The 14,329-nt window shown below is 45.3% G+C and overlaps 1 protein-coding gene across 8 annotated transcripts; it reads left to right on the forward strand.

Moving 5' to 3' along the window:
- Window positions 1–1,599: 1,599 nt before the first annotated feature.
- On the forward strand, window positions 1,600–14,151 carry LOC118078987 (NACHT, LRR and PYD domains-containing protein 1a allele 5-like). 8 transcript variants are annotated; one of them, XM_060281754.1, is made up of 10 exons: window positions 1,600–1,967; window positions 5,856–6,119; window positions 6,974–7,038; window positions 7,637–7,923; window positions 9,858–10,102; window positions 11,446–11,574; window positions 11,749–11,890; window positions 12,005–12,055; window positions 12,405–12,471; window positions 12,889–14,151. In XM_060281754.1, exons 3-10 carry the CDS (start codon window positions 6,974–6,976, stop codon window positions 13,172–13,174), a joined length of 1,272 nt encoding a protein of 423 aa, XP_060137737.1. In that variant the 5' UTR covers window positions 1,600–1,967; window positions 5,856–6,119; the 3' UTR covers window positions 13,175–14,151. The 8 variants fall into 8 exon arrangements, with proteins under 8 accessions (XP_060137737.1, XP_060137738.1, XP_060137739.1 ...); XM_060281755.1 differs by having other exon boundaries at window positions 5,963–6,119; XM_060281756.1 differs by lacking the exon at window positions 5,856–6,119.
- Window positions 14,152–14,329: the final 178 nt, after the last annotated feature.

Here is a 14,329-nt window from a genome sequence, read left to right on the forward strand (position 1 = left end):
CAATGGCGGCTTACTTTCGGGGTACGTCTTACTTCTATTACTTATAGGAAAACCCTGCCATGGCTTACTTTTTGACTACGAATTAAAAAAGGGGAAACACGGTATTTATAGGCAGAGAGCAGGGAAAGTGAAATGTGAAACTGAAAGCTTCACTCTCTCAGATGGGTTCTGAGTTAACATATGACTTCTAGTCATGTAGCATCCGCCTGCTGTTTCCAGACTGATAAGAGTACAGCATTTGGGCTGGGTGGGCTAAGTTGCTCTCTCCTCCATTACAAATACCAATGAAGGGCCAATACCTTTATTTTAAGACACACATAATTGATATGAAAATAGTTGCATAGTATTTAGGGTTCAAATACACAGCACATTGTATACAGGGGCTTGAAGTGTGACAAAAGCAAGAGGCCATAAGCACGTAGCTTGCAAACTGTTATCAAATGCCTACCCTATACCCTACACACCCAGTAAAGGAAGGAGGGGAGTACAAGCTGGGCTCGCAGGACCAGATAAGAAGGGAGAAGGGTGTATGGCAGTTTGGAATACATGTGCTTTTTGTAGTTAAGGAAATCAGCTGTTGCCTGTTTGTGGCTGTATTAAAGAATTGTGCATCCACTAGTCGGTGTGCAGGTTGCGAGCTGATTGCACTGCACCTTTGGTTAGCATATGCTGAACAAATAAATCTTGCTGTATCCTGCCTGGCATGTTGCCTCTTTGTGTTGGTTCCATTGCTCCTATTACCCAGGTGGGACTTAGGTCCTACACCAACAGCAAAGAAATGGTGGAAAGGAATTGGCTCACAGCCCTTTGGAGTTGGGGGTTCAGTTTGTCCTTTGCAGAAGAAGGCAGGGTCTTTTTTTTTCTTTCATGCAGATATTTTAAAACGGACCTGAAAGGTCAGAAAACTTGCAGGTCTTTTAAACCTCTCAGGTGTGCAGAAAGCTCCTTTCTACCAAGCTAGACTCTAGCTCCGTGTTGCTGTCTCTGAGGGACAGAGACTCCAGGATTTCAAGAAAGTCTTTTCCAGCCCTAGCTGGAGACTCCAAGGATTGAACCTGGGACCTTCTGCATACAAAGCAAATGTTCTAACCCCTGAATCAGAGTCTTCCAATGGCTTGCAATAGTATGCTGTGCTGCACGTCATCAAGAGAGCAATGAGGCTCTTGTGGGAAAGTTGTTGAGTAGCTTCTGAATAGTAGGACAGGAGTGCTATTTTAATTAATCAAAAAGACCACATGTGAAAATTATCTGACGTATCAGGCAGGTGTCGTGATGTGGGTGTAGGTCCCTGTTTCGAAAGACGCAGCATGGAATTCTGGTGCACAGCTTCTCCTAAAGACCCAAAACCAAAACTTGGGTTTGTGAGAAAAACTGTCTCCATAACATACGCGGGGGGGGGGGGGGGCTCTTGCTTCGCATCCGGCCTTCGGAAGCGCCGCCAGGAAGGTGAGTACCGGGGGGCCACTTCAGACGTTCTCGCCTTCACGCGTCTCTCGCTGGGCGCCCTTTCCGTGTCACGAGACCTTTGGCCTCAACAAGCGGCATCTGCCAAGCCGCAGAGACGGTGCTTTCGGAGGACGGCAGCCCCGCCCGCCCGCCCGCTTCCTTCCTTCCTTGCTTGTTTTTCGATGCTGCAGCCTCGCGCCTGTTGCTGGAAGGGGCCAGCAACTAGCTACGGTTTTGCCCTTTCTCCCTGCCCAGTCGCCCTCGGGTGGATTCGCCCCCCCCCGGTGCCCGGCTGCTGAAGACTCTGCCGGGTCTGGGCGAAGGCGACCTGAAGAAGTTCGCGGGCAAACTCCGCGGGATCCCTGTCTTGAAAGGCTGTGCCCATTTCCGTGAAGAGTATCCTGGAGGAGGCTGATGCTTGGCTCCTTACAGTCCTGTTGATCAGCTACCACTCTGCGTCCTAGACGGGATGGCCGACGCACCGAGGGACACCGACAAGGTCCTCTCCTTCGCCAGGCCAGGTAAACCTGTGTGCGTCCTGATCGTCCCAGGACAGAGTTGAGTCTCCCCTGGCAGCACATCTCGCTGCACGTGCCTTCATATGCGAAGCCTGTTGATAGCAATCGGAAACACAGAAACCACCTCCTTGGGGCCCGAGGAGGTCTTTGGCCATAAGCGTAGCGGGGGGGGGGGGTGCAGGAGGGCAGCTGCCTCCGCCAAGTCAAGTCAAGCAATAAAAATACTTAACTGACCAATTGCGTCACAGATAGAGTGGTTCTCCCTCTCCCCAACAAAGGTCCTGTCCTCGCCTAACATAAATCCGGCTATGCCCTTGCTTTGGCCTCCCCCAATAAAATATTTGAGGGCTGCCTCTTCCCCCAAGTTGATGGGCATTGCCATTCAAATGGTGTGTGTGTGGGTGTGTGTGGGTGTGCACGCGCACACAGCATCATGTGCTTGATTATGTTGGCACCTCTGACTTGAGTAAAGAGTTACTATTACTCCGTAAGGCGTTACAAATATCTTCAACACCAATAGGATACACAGAACAGCAAAAATGAAGACAAGGAAATGCCTCACAGTCCTTTGGACTTGGGGTTCGGGTTGTCCTATGCAGAAGGCAGTCTCTTATTCCGCTCATGTTTTAGCACTGCAAATATTTAACAACAGGCCTGTACAGTCATACCTCGGTTTAAGTACGCTTCGGTTTGACTTACTTTCAGTTTAAGTACTCCGTGGACCCGTCTGGAACCAATTAACCCCCTTTCCATTACTTTCAATGGGAAAGTTCGCTTCAGGTTAAGTACGGATTTCCAGAACCAATTACACTTTTACTTCGGGTTAAGTACGCTTCAGGTTGAGTACTCTGCGGACCCGTCTGGAACGGATTAATCCACTTTCCATTGCTTTCTTAAAAAATTTTTTTTAAAATTAATTTTGCACAATAAAAAAAGAACATACATAACATATCTACTCCCTTCTTCCACCACCCCCACGAGCCCCCTCCTGCCACGAGGGAGATCCATGCAAGTGGATAGGCAAAGGCAGTCCATTTTATAATTGGATTTGTTCCCTCCCCCTCCCCCCCAGAGCCCCCTTCTGCCACCAGAGAGCCCTAAGGCAACTAGGGAAGATAAAGGAGGGTGTCCACCCAACCATTTATCCGTACTTATCTTATATAAAAGAGAAAAAAGAGAGAAAAAGAAAAACACAAGAAAAAAAAGAAAAATACATTAGCAAATCAATATCCATAAACATAATTTTTTAAAGGCTTCCCCAACCTCCCCCCTTCCCTGGTCTTCATTTTTAATTCTTCTTTAACAGTTTCCTTATCATTATCTCAATTCTCTTTAACAATTTTCCTGATCTTAATTTAATTATAATATTCCTTTTATCTTATAACTTCTAAACTTAACTATTGTCACTTTCATAAAATATCTTGAATCCCCCTATTCAAAATCTATTTTTCTTCCCTTGCCTAATTTTTCCCTCAAATACACCTCCATAACTTTTAAACCCTTTTTTCATTCCCAATTTTAATTTACAATATAACTATCCTCAATATACCCTCCCTTCCCCAATTCCCAGTTACCCCCCTCCATTCCAGCGAGGTCCATAATCAACCATCCAGTTTCAATCCTGTTAATCAATCCAATTAATCACGTGTCCATTCTCCCTTCATCCCACCCCCTTTTTCCAATGTCTTGCAATCCAAGCATCGTTGTGGCCCCTCTGAGTTTTTCCACTTCTTTGATTGTCCTTTTCCTTTTCCTTGTGGGTGTTCTGAAATTCTGTCAGTTCCTGTCCTTCCCTCCACAAAACAGGGGTATTCCTCATACCCTCTTGCTGTACGAAATCCTCTTTTCCTTCGGGGTGGACATCATTTTGATTTGTACTGTCACTGTCACTGTCTTTCCATTCAATTTCTATGCTATCTTCGTCTGAAGAATCATTGTCAGTGTCCTCCACCTGTAATTGTTGTTTTAACTCTTGCAGTTGTATCTCATCACGACGTATTCCAATTCTCAGTTCCCACAAGCTTCTCAAAACAATTTGCTGGAACTTGGGTGAATACCCTTTTGTTGACATAGTTCAGTCCTTTCAAGGTCAAAACTTATCGTAGGGGATGGAAAATGGTCGCTGCTTATTTTCCCAGTCACATTTTAACAAACTGGCTGCATTCTCCACATCCTATTACATGAAAATCCAAACTAATATTTAATATAAGTTCCACAAAATCTGAAGACTCTTTTCTTTCTTCTCCTTTATAATGTCTTAATAAACTCGCTGGTCTGCCGATCTACCAATTCCCGGGAAGAGATAGGGTTTTCCCAATTCTGTTTCCTCTCTCTGCAGGGAATTTTAGTAGCCAATGTCCTTCTCCCCTTTTACCCTGCTTCCAGGGGAGAACTCTCTCCTTTTTTTAAGTCTTTGAGGATATCTTTATAATACAAAAATCTTCTAATCACGACTTCAGGTATTTTTATTAACTGTGTCCTAAGTTACCAGTGGGAGGAGATGGCTTCCGTTTTTTTCCTCTCTCTCCCAATTCCAAATTAGCTTCGAATAAAATATTTGGCAGTCCTTACTTACAATCTTAGGGACCCAGGTGGCGCTGTGGTTAAACCACTGAGCCCAGGGCTTGCTGATCAGAAGGTCGGCGGTTTGAATCCCTGTGACGGGGTGAGCTCCCGTTGCTTGGTCCCAGCTCCTGCCAACCTAGCAGTTCGAAAGCACGTAAAAATGCAAGTAGATAAATAGGAACCGCTATAGCGGGAAGGTAAACGGTGTTTCCATGTGCTGCTCTGGTTTGCCAGAAGCGGCTTTGTCATGCTGGCCACATGACCTAGAAGCTATATGCTGGCTCCCTCGGCCAATAATGCGAGATGAGCGCGCAACCCCAGAGTCGGTCACAACTGGACCTAATGGTCAGGGGTCCCTTTACCTTTACCTTACTTACAATCTTGTTTTCCAATTTGTTCTTTTGGAAGAATCCAGCGCTCTCCGCCTCCGGCTCGGAGCTTCCCTCCGCTAGGGTAACGCTGTCGCTCAAAATGCCCCCCGCTACTTATACCCTCCTCGCTCCGGGGCTCTTACTAGAGCTTACCGGGGAGTTGGGGAGTCCAGATTGGGGCTCCGCTGAGCAAATTCGCCCCCGGAACGCTCTACCCGGGGTTCTTAGGGGCGCAGCGTCGCTCTCGCTGCTCCCCCCCCTAGCGAAGACGGGTCGCCTCAGACACGAGACAAAACCCCGCCGATCGGTGCTGGCGCTGGACCGGAAGCCCACTTTCCATTACTTTCAATGGGAAAGTTCGCTTCAGGTTAAGTACACTTCAGGTTAAGTACAGACTTCCGGAACCAATTGTGTACTTAAACCGAGCTACCACTATAATAAGTTCAGAAAGCTTGCAGGCCTTTCCAGACTCTAGAACACCAGAAGTTCCCATCTAATATCTGAATTGGTTCATCTAGTTCAGGGGTCAGCAACATTTTTCAGCCGTGGGCCGGTCCATCGTCCCTCAGACCATGTGGTGGGCCAGACTATATTTTGAACAAAAATATGAACGAATTCCTATGCCCCATAAATAACCCAGAGATGCATTTTAAATAAAAGGACACATTCTACTCATGTAAAAACACGCTGATACCCGCACCGTCCGCAGGCTAGATTGAGAATGTGATTGGGCCGCATCCGGCCCATGTGCCTTAGGTTGCCTACCCCTGATCTAGTTAGTCCAGGATTGAACCTGGGGCCTTCTGAATGCAAAGCATGTCGCCTGCCACTCAGCCCAGCCTTGACTTTGAAAGTGCTAGGAAGGGAAGGGGAATACGTACTATATTTTATGCTGGTAAATGTGGGCTCACTGGATCCAAACACCCCCTCCCATCAATATTATTACGCAAAACAGTGAGAAGAGCATTGCCTTCACATACCATTCTACTGAACACTCTGAAAATATTGAAGGAGTCTGAGCTAAAGAAGTTCAAGGGCAAACTCTACCATTTCTCCATCAAGAAGGGCTTTGTGAATATCTTAAAGGAGTTGATGGAGGAAGCAAGTGTTTCGGACCTCAGCCAGCTGCTCCTTGTCTACTATGGCCTGGATTATGCCTTGGAAGTGATGGCCAGAGTTCTGGAAGCCATCGACTGTGAGCCACAGGCAGACAGGGAAGGTAAGGAATTTGGGAATAAATAGCCATTGGTTTTGAACAATGCTCATCATTGCTATGTGGTGATTTGAACCCTGCAAGAAGTTTTGGGTCACACCAAATAGCCACAATATGTAGAAAAAGAAAGAGGAAGTGAACATGTGTACCCCAAAATAAGCTCAGGGTCACTTCAGATAATATGCTCACTATCCAGGTTACTGTCCTCTACAAGGTGGCATTGAGTTGTCTCCAGCCCAATGCTTTTGGGAGGCACAAAATGCCATTAAGGGTGTCTGCCCATGCCAATAATAGCCAAACTCTGTGAAAGAAAGGAAAAGGAGTAAGGCAGGAAATGAAAGGTTATTTCCCACAAATTTGCTGTGCAGTGAGTTGAAATGCAGTTTCCTCTAGACAGTTTACAATTCCCCCCTAATATTTTCTGTAACAGTTTTACTTTAAAATATTTATTGCTTAAAACTGAAAATCTTCAAACCCATAGCCTATTCATGGAGGAGAAATTGTGTTGTTTACTCAATCTGAAGGGGCCAACATTTGCTGCACAGATAAATTCTGCCTCCTTTGAACAACTTCCGGCCCTGCGGTTTAGATGCAGTCAAGCATGCTTTGACAATACAGACATTATATGGACTCTGCATTCAACTCCACTCCCACTTGCCATACACACTGGAAATATATTTATATATTTGGGGTGGGGGGGTGGGGAGTCAGTGTGATCCCCCCCCCCCGCCCAGGGCATTGGATGGAGATTGAGAACATAAATTGTTTTGCACCAATAATTTTTTTGGGGGGGGGCAATTAAACAAATAAGACTTGGGGGGAGGGAATAAACAACTGGTATGGATCTTTCCCACCCGCAGATGACCTGGTCATGCCCGGCTGATGTGGACAGAATGCAGAGAGAGGTGGGAAAGGAAAAAGTGTGGTAAGTTCATTGCTATTTTGCTTGGCAAAGGGCTAGGACTCCGTTCTGGAAGCATTTCACGTTAGTTTGCATGAGGCAACATTAGAAATTTCCTTGGGAGGGAGATACAACTAGAAACAAGGATGGGCAAATCTGTTACTGTGCTAAGTTTTTGGGTGATAAGTAATAGTTTTCTGGTCAATGTGGGGAGACTCATCTTTGACGAAATCTTAGGTGTGAGGCCAGAGGGGAACCTATCAGCCAGTTCAAGCTTCTGTATGCTCGGCCATTGGTCATGCTTTGCAAGCAGAAAATGTCACTAAGGCCAAGCAATGGGGTACAACTTGGAGAAAGATGCAAAATGGACCACAAAGACTAGATATATTCTTGACAGTTATTAAAGTGGTGGCAAATCACATCATAGTTTCTTTTCATTATGGATTATTTAAGCACGTTTTCCGGGTGGCAGATGAGAGTCAGATTACAGATGGCCGAGACGGTCGGTGAGGACAGGAGACCAGGGGTGGGGGACCTCAGGCCCAGCTTGTATCCTAACCAGATTCTAAGGCTTTCTTCCCCTCTCCCGATGCCTAAAACAAATTGAACATTTCTGCGACAGGCCACTGGAAGGAGTCGCAATCTCTGCTAAGAAGATTATCTGCAAGGGAAGAAAAGAATTAATTGAAATTCTTGGAAGAAACATTTTGCATGTGTTATACTCTCGCTATATTATCACACGGAAAGAATACTGGGACTTCCCGGAAGCAGAGGAAGACTCCAAGGAGAAAAGTAAAAAATTGCTGCATATGATCCAGGAAAGGGGGGAGCAAGCTTGTTGCCGGTTCCTTGAATGTGTAGAAATGGAACATCCGGGTTCCATCCAGAATGTGCTGCTTGCAATACATGGTGAGTTTGGCTTAGAGCCCTTCCTAAACTTCAAGGACAATGCAACTTCCTCCTTCCTCCTTGCAACAATCAATTCAGGTAAAGAATTGTACAGTGGTACCTCTACTTACGAATTTAATGTGTTCCGAACACACATTTGTAAGTCGAAAAAATTTGTAAGTCGAATCCCATAGGAATGCATTGGGAGAAAAAATTCGTAAGTCGAAGCAACCCTATCTAAAAATTCGTAAGTAGAAAAAATCCTATCTAAACCGCATCCAAGATGGCGGACAGAGCTCCATTTGTAAGTAGAAAAATTCGTAAGTAGAATTATTTGTAAGTAGAGGTACCACTGTATTTCTTTTACAGGCTCAGGGCAAGATCCAGTCTGGACCTCTGGCCACTCAGGGCTACAGTTAAAATCCCCCCTGTTTGCAGAGGAAGGAAGGAACAGGAAGATGGAAAACCCAGCAGGTTCTGGGGAAAGTGACCGGGGTAGCTGGTGCCCCAGTGAGTTAAGAGGATCCAGGTTTTTTTTTAATCATTTGCATTACCAACCTATAGTAATGCACTGGTACTTCTAAAGCAAAGGTTCTGAATCTGAATTTCCAGTTCACTGTGTACATTAATTAATGAACTTGCTGTTCAGTTTCAAAGGCTGGTAGTAGCAAGGCTGCCTCTAGACAGGTGGCTGCTGGTGCTAAGAAATCGTCACACTTCTGCAGAATTGCCAGCGGTATTGCAGTGGACTTTCCATGATGTGATTCCTGTTTAGCAGGGGTCCTCAAACTTTTTTAACAGGGGGCCAGTTTGCTTTCCCTCAGACACTGTTGGGGGCCGGACTTTGGTTTGGCAAAAAATATGACCAGATTCCTAGGCACACTATTTTATTTGTAGTGCACAAAAAACAGGAAAAACAATACAATATTTAAAATGAAGAACGATTTTAATCAACATAAACTTGTAAGTATTTCAAGGGGAAGTAAGTGTGAGTTGCAGCAGTCCTATGCAGGCAATTCCCCATTTACATGGGGATTACGTTCCAAGGCACCGCACACCTTTGTGAAATTGTGTACAATTGGAACACCAATGGAAAAAGCCTACAAACACTTAGTTTCACCCCTGCCCCTTTTTGTGATGTTTTTAGGCATTTCTTTTTGAAATAATTTTTATTAAAGATTTTCTTGGTTTACAAAGTATGTGTCTTGTCGTTTTTTTCATCCCTCACTTCTTGTCTCTTTCAGGTATGGTGGAGGGAAGGAAATCTGTGTATAACCATAAAAGGAGATCCTAAACAGGAATAACTTTCATTGACAGGCTAAGAACACTATGGGGCCAGTGGTCTTCTTTCCATGGCCCAATAGTGCTGGCTTTCCTGTGTCTTGTATCATTTTTGTGCTACAGTGGAACCTTGGTTGTCGAACGCTTTGGAAGTTGATCATTTTAGCTTTTGAACGCCGACAACCCGTAAGTGAATGCTTGTTTTCAAATGCGCCTTGGAAGTCAAATGGCTTCTGAAGCACGTTTCTCCATTTTTTCAATGGATCTTGCCGACCAGCAATTGCTCCTCGGTTGTCAAACATTTCAGAAGTTGAACGGTCTTCTGGAATGGATTACATTTGACAACTGAGGTTCCACTATATATTTTAACTGTGCTATTCCCATTGTTTTCTGTGGTCTATCATATTTTGTTTGCAAGCTGCCTTGAGAGGATATTGTCCCATAAAATGACATAAACCAACTTTGAGAAGAATGGTGACGACAACATAAATACTTGCATGAAACAGGCTGGTTGAAGTGATGCGTTTTGTCACTCAGTCCAACCATGAGGCATGAGGACGGCACTCTCTGTTTTGCCTCAGTGGCACATAGTGCTGGGCCAGCCCTGTTGTCCCCCAGACTCAGGTCCACACTTGTAACACATTTGTCTATGCTTCCTTTGTGCTCCTTTTTAGCTGAAGACCATTCCAGGGTCTACATTGCACATTTTGTCAAAGGGGAGATGAAGCTGGAGAAGCCAGACAGAGTGGAGCCTCATCACGCTGTTCTGGAAAACCCCAAGTTCTCTTCCCTTGGAATCGTTTTCAAAAAGTGGTTTAAGCAAAAGATCAACACCGTGGCGAGGCTCTATCAGATACTTCGATTCAACATGCCAATATTCCACCTATACCTCTTACCCAATGACCCCTCCCTAATAAAGGTAAGCGGGAATCCCCAAGTTTGATTTGCATTCCGGATTGCCTGGATCATTTTCTTGATCATTCTAATCCTGACACAATAGCAATGCAGAAATCATGCACCAGGGTGTGCCATTGTTAGTGAACTGCTTTAGTTGGGCTTCAGCTATGGTAATTTACCAAACTTATAGCCAACATGAAAATGCCACAAGAGATGAGGTTATCAGCTGCCCTTCACAAGGTTACTTTGGTTCCCAATAGCAGTGGTGTTTACTAAAAGTGAACTTTCCAATATTGAAATAAACAATTTTCATTTGTTTGGCAGTCTCCTTGCTAACGGCCAAAGGCCTTGCCTAGAGAACCAGTCAGCAGTTGTTGCCTGATTGTGAAAATGGAATATATTTATGCTACACTGAAGCCAGTGGGGGTTCCCTCAGAGAAAACACATTTCATGAAGAGCAAATTCCCCTTAGCTTATTTAGGAATAGACTTGGTACAGTGGTACCTCGGTTTATGAACTTAATCCATTCCGGAAGTCCGTTCTTAAACCGAAACTGTTCTTAAATCGAGGCGCTCTTTCCCTAATGAGGCCTCCCGCCACCGGTGCCCTTCCACCATTCGGATTCCGTTCCTAGACTGAGGTAAAGTTCTCAAATCGGGACACTACTTCCAGTACTGTTCTTAAGCCGAGGCACCACTGTACTTCTGAGCTCTTGGAGGAAAACATCCCTCCTAGTTTGCAATGTTGGCATGTTGGAGATAAAGCACACTGTAATTTTGCCTTATCAATTTCAACTGCTCCTAGAAATGTTGCCTTATGTTTCATGGTAATATTGAAGTATAATTCCTTCTGTGGGTTCCTGCATTGTCTCATCAGGAGACTGACCCAGGGTTGCTGGTAGCTCTCTGCTGTGTCACAGTTCAAGGTAGCCAATCCAAGAGCCCCAACTTGAGTTTCTCATGTGGCCAATAAATCTCCTGTCCATATTTTAGTTTCTAGTGCCAAAGCAGTTTAGTTTTCCTTGCCCTGTGGATGCAGAACCTGTGTCCTTTCAGGTGTTGTTGGACTACAACATCCTGTGGATGCAGAACCTGTGTCCTTTCAGGTGTTGTTGGACTACAAAATCCATCATCCTTGCCCCATGCTGGCTGGGGTCGAAGGAAGGCCAACAGCATCTGGAAGGCAGTAGATTCCCTATCCCTGCCTTATCTACTGAAACAATGCCCAGAAAGTTGTGGGGCTTCGAGTAAAAAAGCTGAGCTTCTGCTCCAAATGCCCTTCATCCTATTTGAAAGGCACCCAGTATTGTAGGAATTTGCTGCCTTCTTTGCATGTCTCAAAAGTGACCTTGTTTGCCCTTCCCAGGCTGTTGATGAGCATGAAGCAAAGCACCATTACCAGAGAATAGTGAAACCCCCTGGGACCCTGAAAAGTCTGAAGATCGGCACTCAGGTCTTTGTGCAGACCTTAGACAACGTCACAATTTGCCCTGAGGTGAGACACAAAGATGATGAAATATTCTGTCAATGCAGAGCCAAGCTGTAACACATGAGAATGGGAAGGAACTAAACCAGGACCCCTGGTCGCCCTTTAATCTGACTCTCTTGGAATCATGGGGGGGGGGCTAAGCCACATTCACACCTACAGAGGTTTCCCGCTTTCCCACAGGAAGTGAAGTTTCAATACCTGAGTGCCGAGAAGGAGCAGCACTTCGTGGAGCTGTCTGCTGGGCAAATGCAAGAGAAGTTCAGCTTCACGCTGGTGGAGAAGCGCACAAATGAACTCATCTGGAAGGCCCATGTGAACCAAGGTGCGTTTGACCGAGGGAAGATCACAAGGTTGGACCGTAGGTTGGGAGGCAGGATGGCAAAGGGCATCCCAGTCACATTCCCTTTTTGACTGCCTCTTTCCTGTTCTCTTGCAGGAGAGTTAGATCCAGGTCAGATGAATTCCTCTATTCTGTGCCCAGTAGAACGTAAGCAAGTTTTATTTCCCTGTAGTTATATCCCACCTCCCTCCCAAGGGGGCACAGTGCAACTGGTGATACAGCGCTACACACATGGCAGAATAATAATAAAAATTAACCTTTGTAATGTCATGGAAGAGCCTTCCTAGACAAGCTGACCTGGCTTCATCATGTTCTTTGGTGCCAGACCAAGATCTTTAAAAACACCTAGGTTTTTAAAGTTTGGTTGAACTCAGCTATCTAGACATGCCAGAGGAACCCAGGGCATGGGCCCCCAATAACTCATCTCCCATAGCCATCAATTTCTTATAGTTCCTGCTTGTTTCATTCATATCCTCTTTCTCTCTCTCCATTCCAGGTGATTGTGGCTCCTCACTGCCCCATACACCATCCCAGAGAAAAGTAGAAAAAATCCCATCTAAACCGTAAGTAGAAACATTCATAAGTAGAATTATTCATAAGTAGAGGTACCACTGTAATAATAATTTATTCCTTTTTCCCCTCCCATCTGGCTGGGTTGCCCCAGCCACTCTGGGCAGCATCCAGTAAGATATAACAGAACCCAGAGAAACATCTGACATTAAACACCAGACACTTCCTACTGCCTAATTCTGCTCCTCGGCTCTCCCATTGCTAGAATGGTCAGGCAGCAGTATAATGTGGAAATACAGTCCTTCTTTATCCCGTTTTGGCTCCATGTAGCAGCCAACCTCCCCTCAGTGTCATTCCTAGTTATGGAAGTTGGCAGCATCTTCCAATGAGCTGCCTCATTCCCAGGTCCATTTGCTGAGCTTCTCTTGTTTTGTGCCTGCTTTTCTCTGCTGCTGGGGGTGACATTGCAGAGCAACGGAGAAGACCATCGCAGACTGCCTGATGTCCACGCTGGAGAACCTGGAGGAGGACGAACTCAAGAGATTCAAGCTCAAGCTCCACGAGTTCCCCCTCAGGGAGGGCTATGACAACATCCCCCTAGGGAAACTGGAGAAGGCAGATGTGGTGGATTTATGCCAGCGCCTTCTGAGTTCCTACATGGAAGATTATGCTGTGCAGGTGACGGCCAAGGTCCTCAGAGCCATCAACTGCAGGAATGAGGCACAGAAGCTCCTTGCCCTCACTGGGAAGGAGTAAGGAAAAAGGAATGCCGTCTCGTGGAACTCAACATGAGTTAAGGGAAAAGGAAGGAGGATAGCTTTACACCAGGGGTAGCCAATCTGACACCCTTCAGCTGTTCGTTTATTTCACTTAATAATAATAAAAATTCATATGCAGTGGTACCTCGGAAGTCCATTTGACTTCCAAAATGTTTGGAAACCAAGGCACGGCTTCCTGCAGCCAATCGGCAGCCATGGAAGCTGCGTCGGACATTTGGGTTCCAAAGAACGTTTGCAAACTGGAACACTCACTTCCGTGTTTGCAGCATTTGGGAGCCAAAATGTTCGACTTGCAAGGCATTCGGGATCCAAGGTACGACTGTACTGCTTAGCTGTAAAAGCAATTTGCAGAATATAAGATAAATATTTTAAAAGTCAGAAGTTTAAAAAGCATGCTGAATCTTGTTCAGATTATATATCTGAACAATTATGTATCTGCCTTTGCAAAGCACAGGAAATATAGGTTGCTAGACCTTTTAAGTATCCCAGTATTAAGCATTGACAATGTGCTCTCCCGTCTCTACCCCTCTCACAATGAATTAGATCACATGTTGAGTAAGTTTTAAAAGGTTTACTACTTCCATAATATGAGGTCTCAGTCATAGATCTGAGTGTCACAGCAAAAGCAATGCAGGTAGACAAATTTATTGAGTACAAAATTACGAAGTCAGGTCCAAAATGGAGTCTGGGTTCAGGGAGGCGCTCAGACACTTGTTCTCTGATCTATGTTCCACAAAGGAGAGAGAAAGAGAGGAACAGGAAGAAAGTTTTACTTCCTCTCAGGAGGAGAGGGGGAGTGACCTCACAGAGTCTTCCCAAGCAATTAAGAAACTCTGTGAGGTTTAACCCCTTCATTCACTAACTAGCAATTCTTGCAGTTAAAATGATGGGGCGCAAAATATTCCACAACGCCTCCATCATTGTCCTTGCAGCCGGAAACCCTTTCTATACCAACACCTCTAGATACAAATATTGTGCGTTTTTTGGGGGTGGGGTTCAGTCTGTATGATGCCTTAGTCCTGTGTAATTCCTGGGGTCCTGGATTCAGCAAGGATTAAATTGTAATGGAGGATTTGATTCCATTGCTGAACTAGTCAGGCACGTTTCTTTGTGATAGAACTGGGCATAGTCC

This window comes from Zootoca vivipara, chromosome 13, assembly GCF_963506605.1.
Source record: "Zootoca vivipara chromosome 13, rZooViv1.1, whole genome shotgun sequence".
NCBI lineage: Eukaryota > Metazoa > Chordata > Lepidosauria > Squamata > Lacertidae > Zootoca > Zootoca vivipara.

Bases quoted from the DNA above. Each gene is read 5' to 3' on its own strand.
- LOC118078987 (XM_035102993.2), top strand. From the start codon at position 6,953: ATGGATCTTTCCCACCCGCAGATGACCTGGTCATGCCCGGCTGATGTG. The intron at 7,924-9,857 runs GTGAGTTTGGCT...GCTCCTTTTTAG, and splicing joins TGTGCTGCTTGCAATACATG to CTGAAGACCATTCCAGGGTC. The intron at 12,056-12,404 runs GTAAGCAAGTTT...TCTCCATTCCAG, and splicing joins TATTCTGTGCCCAGTAGAAC to GTGATTGTGGCTCCTCACTG.